General features: G+C 51.3%; 1 protein-coding gene across 1 annotated transcript; it reads right to left on the bottom strand.

Moving 5' to 3' along the window:
* Positions 1 to 2559: 2559 nt before the first annotated feature.
* Positions 2560 to 6599, bottom strand: LOC104044950 (keratin, type II cytoskeletal cochleal-like). Its single transcript, XM_064474182.1, has 9 exons — positions 6159 to 6599; positions 5443 to 5651; positions 4880 to 4940; positions 4519 to 4614; positions 4101 to 4265; positions 3819 to 3944; positions 3207 to 3427; positions 2864 to 2902; positions 2560 to 2788 (listed from the first exon to the last, which is right to left on the bottom strand). The coding sequence occupies exons 1-9, from the start codon at positions 6597 to 6599 to the stop codon at positions 2560 to 2562; spliced, it is 1587 nt and encodes a 528-aa protein (XP_064330252.1).
* Between the last annotated feature and the right edge of the window lie 1800 nt (positions 6600 to 8399).

Below are 8399 nucleotides of genomic sequence, written 5' to 3'. Positions count from 1 at the left end.
ATAATACGTACCTAAGTATACCTTGTAGTTTCTCTTTTATCTAATACTTTCAACAGGTGCTTGAGTGTTTGTTCTCTCTCTGCTTGCTCTTGGCCTCTGTATTTCTCCCCTCCTAGCGAGCTGTCCTGATCTCCTCTCCCCGGTTAAGTGCCCCAGCTGAATGCTGAGTTCCTGCTGGACCATCCCTGGCGTTTCCTTCGGGGCTGCGTCGCAGGATGCGGCCGCTCTGCCCCCTCCACCTACCCCTGTGGCACTGCTGTGGCTCCAGCTCAAACCCTGGGACGCGAGGTTGGCCGTGCGGTTTTGTAATACCAGGACTGGGGTCATCGGCACCACGGCTCTGTCCACAGATGTCAAAGGGTTTTACGAAGGAGGTAAGTTCTGTTCTTCTCTGTAGGGAAACTGAGGCCGAGGAAGGGCAAGGACTTGGATGCAACCAGGCCTGAGAAGGAGGCTGTAAGTTGTAGGGAACCCTCTTCAGTTCCCTCATGTTTAAGCTGCGTTTGCTTCAGTTTCCATCAGTTTTTCAGTAACTACCGCGGCCAAAACCCTGCTCTGAGGTTGATTTTGATTTTTGTTGTGTTTAAAAGGCACGAAACCAGTATGGGCTGGGCTGAATCCCCAGCTCCCACTGGGCAGGGAGGAGCGGGGGGGGGGGGGAGACAACTCCTATCCTGGGAAGGCTTCCACCTGGGAAGCCTAATTAGCTTGATGAGAAGCCTAATTGGCTTGATGAGGTTATAAAGGACAACACCCCATAAGCAGAGATGAAAAGAGGTCTTCCAGCCTCTTGCTGGAGATGGTGGCACTTTGTGCTCCTGCACTGGAGCAGCCACAGCCTGGGAAGAGGCACGGAGCGTGGGCTGGGGGTCGGGTCTGCCTTGCCTAGGGGGTCGCTGCGGAGAAGCTGTGCCCTGTTGGAGAGCGGAGCAGGACCGGGTCTGGCGCCAGGATGAGAGGAAGGCCAAGGGGGTGTAAAACCATCCAGCAGCTCCTGGCATATAGCTTTGAGGAGTTCCCAGGCAACTCGAGGCAACTGGTGATGGTTTTAAGTGGATTTAGCAATCAATGATAGTAATTAAAAGTTTCAGTTAGCTTTATGCAAATTGCTACAGCATCTTTGCTTAGTCAGTGCCCTCTAAATGTTTTTGGTTGTTTGTTTTTCCTGGGGGAAAAATCATTTGGGGTTCCACCCTGTCCTAATGAAGACATCTAACCTGGGAAGCACCTGTTTCTCGTGCCTTGCTGGCAGCTGGCTGTGTCAGAAGCACTCAGCATTGGGTGGAATGGATCCTGCTCCTTGTGTGCAGGTGTGAGGGAGAGGAGACCTGTACTTCCAGCTCAGTGGTGCTCTGGAGAGAGGTTATAACCCTTCTCTGCATAGCTGCTCTTGTGCATGGAGAACAGAGGCATTGGGGTTATGGGAGACTGTTGAGATGCGGTGTCTGGGTTAGGAAAGAAGAGCTCCCAGCAGATGGAGGGCTTGGCCTGTGCCTGTTTTAGACCCCTGTAAGCTTTGGCATTGAGATCCTGGAGCAGAGACAAGAATTAACCCTCCTTTCCCCAAATGAAGGTGTCAGATGAAGGTAACTGAGTTGCTATGCCAATTTATTGGAGATGCAAGACTAAAGCTAGGATGAAAGCTGCTGACAAAATAAAAGGTCATTAGAAGTAAATCCCTGCTTCCCTTTTTTCTTCCCAATAGAAATGTACTTACGCAACAGTTCGGTGTGCTAGGCTAGGTACTGGACAACTGGGAAGGCAACTGATGCTGGGCCCGTGCATTTAAGGTTGGGTCTGGATCCCTTGAACAAGGTCACAGAGGAGACTTGTGTCCTAGGCCCAGATATGTCTGGATCAGTCCCTTTCATACCTAACAGTGGATTCTGGCCCCCAGACTCTTTAGTTCTGATTGCATTTATAGCAACAGATGAGCCAGACCATCAAAAACCCAGGAGGAAAGGGAACATTGAGGATCCGTTTCAAAATGGGTAATGCAAGTACATAAACAGACTGCCTTCAAACAGCAGCAGCCCTTGAAATCTATTCTTTGGGGCAAATAATCAATGAAATCGATGCAATGGGTAGGGAAACGGCAAGCTAGGCAATTTTGGGTGAGTTCTGCTCGTGCCAGGGGTATATGTGTAATCTAAAGGCTGGCTGATAAAACTAGGTTGATCTAGGGTGGGAGCTGCTAAGGCAACTGGGCTGAATAAAGCTCTAATGAAAATGTTCTTAGGTAGGAGGCATGGTCTCTCACACTTCATTTTAGGATTTTGAATCCGTAGGAGTGGAGAGACCAAGGAATTACACCAAAAGCATCTTGTTTTAACTGCAGAGTGGGAGTGGTGAGGGGGATTTTAGCCCTTCTTGCTCCTAGATTCCCTAGCAGAAATAGCAAAATTCATGACCGTAGAAAAGCTCTCTTTGCATGCATGGAAAATGGGTGTGCAGCCTGGGGGAGCTGGGTGCGCACGGTCCGGCTCTGCCCTGGCTGTGTGTTGGCAGAAGGGCGTGCGTGTTGCTTTGTTTCCAGCCTTGCCATTTATCTACAGCTCTTTACATGTTGCTCCTGGCTGACTTGGTCATGGACACCGCCTTCGCATGGGAGCTCCTCGTGCTGCTGGTCGCACCGTCCCGGCAGCTCACGGCTGTGCCGCAGACCCCCGCGCCGCTGCTCCGGCATGCCTTTCTGTTGGCTGATGTGTGGGCACTTGCAAAGCCGGGCTCTGGGCCGTAGGCGAGACCTCCCTGCGAATGGCAGACAGCTGCAAAAGGCAGAGCAAAGCTGAGTTTCAGCTTAGGGAATTCCCTGGAGAAAAGGCAGAAGATGCCTGAGGTTGGTGAAGGTGAATACTCCAACTTACGGAGGTTGGCAGGGAAGCCTTCTTTTGCACAGAGCCTGTGGGAATGGGAAAAGGTTGCACATTATCAATCTATCTTCAAAAGCAAAGCCCTTTAGCCTCAGATGTGAGCCTGACCCTCTCTAGCCTGTCTCTCTCTGTTGGGAGGCAGTAGGACTGGCTGTTTGGGTGGGTTTGCACTGGTGGAGGTCTATTACAACTGTTAGGAAGAACTCACCTGCATTAGGACCGCGTAGATGATTTGCAGCATGGTAGCTCCAAAACAGCACTGGCCGGTTGCTTTTCCTTTCAACACACTCATCTAAAGTAACTTGTGCAGCCCCGCTAGGCTCTGTCACCCACCTGCTCTCCTCGCCCTCCAGCAGCTTCCTGTAGGTGACGATCTCGATGTCCAGGGCCAGCTTGACGTTCATGAGCTCCTGGCACTTGTGGAGCTGCTGGGCCAGCTCTGCCTTGTTCTGCTGCAGGGCTGTCTCCAGCTCGGCCAGTTTGTGCCTCACATCCTTGACGGCCTTTTCCCCACACTGCTCAGCGTCGGCCACGGCGGCTTCCAGCTTGGAGCGCTGCAAGGAGCGAGACACGGTCAGTCTTAGTTGTCTCTTGCTATCTTCAAATGTAATGCAGTATTAAGAGATGGGTTTAAAGTCTGGCTGTGCATTCAGCCCAGCACTAAGGTGGACATGTGTTCCCCTCTGGCAGGGGTTTGAGGGAGCTGGACATGCAGTTTCAGTGCTCCCTCGTGTTGCTCGCAGGGGATGGGATGCTGTAGCCATGTCTGCCTTCAGGTACTGCATGAGTCGGGCTTTACTGCCGCCCGAATTGGAGCAGCAGAGACCCAGCTCACGACACCCTTTGCAAGGTGCTACAGCACTGTTTTTATTTAGTTGCGGGAGCTCGCAGGAGCAGCAATTCACTCTCTGCCGTGCTGAAACAACCAGACATGGCTGTGCTCACCTGGTCCTTGGTGCTCCTGACTTCTCCGTTCAGTCTCTGGACTATCCGTGTCAGCTCAGCTACCTTGTTTTTTGTCTCTCGCAGGCTGTCAGCATTTCTGCCTGCAGTGACTCGCAGCCCCTCAAACTAAAAAAGGCCAAACGAGATAGTTGCATATCCCCAAAACACATGCTTTGAGTTAAATCAGAGCAAATCAGGAGAGTGGGGAGTGTTTCTTTGGGTCTGAAGTTGGTCTGAAGAGAGAAACTGCACCCAGACCCTCCCTCTGCCAGGTTTTCTCACCTTGCTTTCATACCAGGCCTGTGCTTCTGCCCGGCTCCTGCGGGCAACGTCCTTGTACTGAGCCTTGATGTCCGTGATGATGCCATCTAAGTTGAGATCTCGGCTATTGTCCATCTGCATGACCACCGAAGTATCTGAGATCTGGGCCCGCAGCTGGCGGGTTTCCTGGTGGTGACATGGAGTTGAGCTGGTCAGAGATGCTGGTCCTGCTGTGCTCCGAGTCCAGGCTCAAGCTGATGCAGCTCTGTCCCCCCTTTGCAGTGACCACGCAGAGGTGAATTGCCACGTCTCAGCACTCACCGCAAGCGATGACCGCTGCCCCGCGTTACCCCCTTTTCCCCCGTCCTTTGGGATAAGCCACTTCAAAATCCAGCTGGGAAATACAAATGATGGGTGGAGCAATAGGGAGGCTTCTTACCTCTTTGTAGAACGTTCTCAGGAATTCAGCCTCTTCTTTCAGGCTTTCCACTTTGGCCTCCAGCTCTGCTTTGTTTAAGACAAAACAGTCCGCGTCCTGGAGACGCAGTGGGGATAGAAGAAGGAAGTTTGTTAGCGAGAGCAGACTCAGGGCTACCCTTGGGGTGAGGGACTTTCAGTGCTGGTACTGTGACCGTGCGCCAGCTCCCAATTACACAGTTGCTGCTGATTTGAGTTCAAGCAAACCCAAGCACCGGCTCCTGCTTGTACTTGTTTTATGCGCTCCTTTTGGGAAATAAATCACCGCGTGCGCCCCAAAGACCTGAACCCAGAGAGGAGAGTTCAAACAGCCCCTTGCTCACCTTCTTCAGGGCAATAAACTCGCCCTCGGTGCACGTCCGCTGGCTGCATTCGTCCTTGTACCTGCGTGGGAAAATGGGAGATTTTTGTTTGAGTTCAGCGCAATTACATCTCTCTCTTTTTCTGCAGGCCTTCTTTCAAGAAGACAAACTCCTAATTTTTTTTCCTTCTCCCCAAACAATGCTTTGGGATGCTTTGGTCTTGTTTCGTAGCCCATGGGAAAGCAAACGTGTTTTCAGAGAGGTTTCTGCGTCTTGTCAGATTTGCAGCAGAACTGTTTTCGTTTGACCTCTGCAACAGCAAATAGCTGCTGAACTTTTCCAAGTGTTAATTCCTTGAATTAGGAAGGAGAGAAAGAGAACCTGAAGAGGGACATGCGCCCTTTCCTCCATCTCTCTGTAAATTGGGACCTACTGAGGTCCTGGTAGATCTCTCCATCTACCTACTAGTTCTCTGGGAACCATTTACTACCACGAGAAGTTCACGGTCTCTGCCTGTTTTACAGATCTGAAACATAATTTTGAGCCCCTGCGCTCACATTTCTCTGTTTTTTTTTTTTACTTACATTTTTTTGTTGGTTTCCAAAATCTGCTGTGCTGCTTTCAGGTCTGTTTCTAACTGGGCTTTGTTGCATCCTAGTGCTTCCAGTTGCTTCTTCAGGTTACCGATATAAGCCTCTAACATGGGCATAATGGTATTCTTGCAGTGTTTTTGACCCTGCAGAAAGCTCCACTTGGTCTCCAGAGCCTTGTTCTGCTGTTCCAGGAATCGAACCTGAATCCCAGAAAGCAAAATAGGAAACAAGATGAGGATTAAGGGCTTGTGAGAGGCGGTGTCCATGCAACAGCAGTGAAATGTGTGTTCCTGCTCTTGGTACGTGTGAATGCAGCATTTCCTAATGCGATGTGCTTTTGAGCATAACTGTTTCTAGGCCACTGATGTGGAAACGCACAAAGATCTAAGCACTTCTAGAAAGGAGAGGTTTGCAGTAAATCAGGCCTGTGCAGAGAGGAGTGGGAAGGAACTGGAAGGCTGGTGAAACTGGTTTTAGCTTGTTCCCTCCCTGCAGTCAGGCCTAGAGATCAGATCAATAGTGCCTGTACACTAAAGCTTCCCCAGTGGCTCATAAACACCTTGGTGCTCAACTGGCACCCGTAGGCAAGTTGCCCTCAATGTCCAAAATGAGTTGTCTTACAAGGATTTCATGCCCTCTCCATGGTGGGCGCCTCACTTGGACTCTAGTGCCTGCAAGTTGGAGCTGAGGAGGGGTTCCCAGCTCACCTTGTCAATGAAAGAAGCAAATTTGCTGTTGAGGGTCTTGATCTGCTCCTTCTCTTGGTACTTCACCATTTGCACGTTGGGGTCGAGTTCCAGTTTGAGCGGTTGGAGCAGCTGCTCGTTGATGGTGATGGGTGTGATGGAGCATGGCCTGGAGACTCCGTGAACCCCGTAGCCAAAGCCAGCGCCTCTGAACCCTGTGCCAGCTGTACCAAAGCCATATCCACGTCTTGGAGGAGGATGTTTTCCAACAGATATTCTGGGCCTGGAGAATGCCATGCCATCAAGACTTCTGCTGCTGAAGTGACCCAAACCACAGTAGCCCATGCCACCACCCCAGTGACACGAGGCAGCGCTGAAACCACATCGATTCCTGGGAAAAGCGGCAGAGGAAGTGCTGAAATTCCTGACAGCGCAGCTGGTGCTGTGGGAGCACCAGGACATGGTTGCTAGTGGGAGAGGGACTGGTGCAGGCGATGTGCTGGGAGCAGATCGCAGGGCGCCGTTCCCTCTGACCTCAGTGGAGCACCTTCTTCCTTTTATTTGTGTGGAAAGTGGGGCGAGGCTGCATGAAACTTCCACAAAATGTTTGTGATGCAAAGAATGTGAACTACTTAGCATGTATTGTGCTTACCAGCGGAGAAAGCAGCAGCATATTTGCCCCATTTACCAGCGGAGAAAGCAGCAGCATATTTGCCCCATAAAGGTTTGAAGAACGCCCAGGGGTCATAATTAGGTCTTGTGCAATAGCAACAAAAGTTAGGGGACTTGTGCTGGGTGAATTGTTTTCAGAAGACATGGTAAAAATTGCACATTCCCCTTTTTATAGGTTGGATGAAATGGAACTGAGCCTTTGAAAATGTAAAATGCTTTTCTGTCGAAGGAGATCTTTTAAGTTTTGCCGGTACCTCAGCCTGCAAGTAAGAGCTTTGGAGGAGACTGATTCAATCTGCTGTTTAGTAAAAACTATCAGTAATAGACGTGAATTTACCGAGAATTAATGAACGGTGTTTTGCAGGCAGGTGAGTGGTAAATAACCATGTTTTGTTGGTTCTGCCTATAAAAGGGCACCGTGTTTCAATGCCAGGGAAACATCTGTGGGGCCAAATCTATTTCTCAAGGTGATTTTTCTGCAGGTTGCTGATATGAGTGTTTTCCAACATGATGATATATTTGGGGGGGAATCGCTGATTAGTTGAAATGGAAACTGATGCTTGGAACATGGTAGCTTTTGCAGACACTTAGTGGCCAAATCCTCAGGAAACTGGTGTCGTCTCCTCCCCTCATCCCTCAGCCTGAGGGTTGGGTTCCCACCTGGTTTGGGGCAGGGCCAGGCTTGGTCCTTCGCCTCCTACGTTGGGCGAGTGCCCTCCTTGTGGCGTCAGGGCTCAGACTCTTCCCGGCTTTGCCGTTCACACGCATGTGTCCCAGTCCTTGGAAGGACAGGGAGAGCGTCGGTGCCCGCGTCGCTGTGTGGGAGGGCAGCGTGTTTTGTAGGGGCAGGGTGGAAGTTCCAAACTAATGATTTTGTTTTGTTTACTGCATTTCTTTCCCCTTCCCTGTTCAGTGGTTGGTTACAGTTGCAAGCCAAAATTACCGGTTTTGCTCTAGGGATCTGAGAGCTCTTGGACACTTCGGCTCCAAGGCTCGCAGATATCCTTAGGGGAATGGTGCTTGAGAAGATCTAGAGTTAATCTTGTGATTGTCCTCAGTCCTCCTGTGTCAGGCCGTGTTGCTCCAGACGGTAGTTCTATTTTATGGATCTCTGGCTGCATCTTTTCTCTCCACATTGTCATCCCAGGAACCGCTTTCTGCTTTTGATGAGATGACTGACAGAACCACAGAATCCCAGCGTGGTGGGGGCTGGCAGGGCCCTCTGGAGCTCACCCCGTCCCACCCCCTGCGTGAGCAGGCACCCCCAGAGCAGGGGCACAGGGCCGCGTCCAGGCGGGGGGTGAATGTCTCCAGGGAAGGGACCCCACAGCCCCTCTGGGCAGCCTGTGCCCCTGCTCTGGCACCCGCACAGGGAAGGGGTTTGTCCTCATGTTCAGGGGGAACCTCCCGTGTTCCAACTTGTGCCCGTTGCCCCTTGGCCTGTCGCTGGGCACCACTGAAAAGAGCCCGGCCCCATCCTCCTGACACCCACCCTTCAGATATTTATAGGTACTGATGGGATCCCCCCTCAGCCTCCTCTTCTGCGGCTGAACAGACCCTGCTCTCTCAGCCTTTCCTCCCAAGGGAGAT

Source organism: Phalacrocorax carbo, chromosome 27, assembly GCF_963921805.1.
Source record: "Phalacrocorax carbo chromosome 27, bPhaCar2.1, whole genome shotgun sequence".
Lineage (NCBI taxonomy): Eukaryota > Metazoa > Chordata > Aves > Suliformes > Phalacrocoracidae > Phalacrocorax > Phalacrocorax carbo.
The sequence above is the reverse complement of the archived record's forward strand: the minus strand, read 5'-3'. Positions and strand labels throughout refer to the sequence as shown.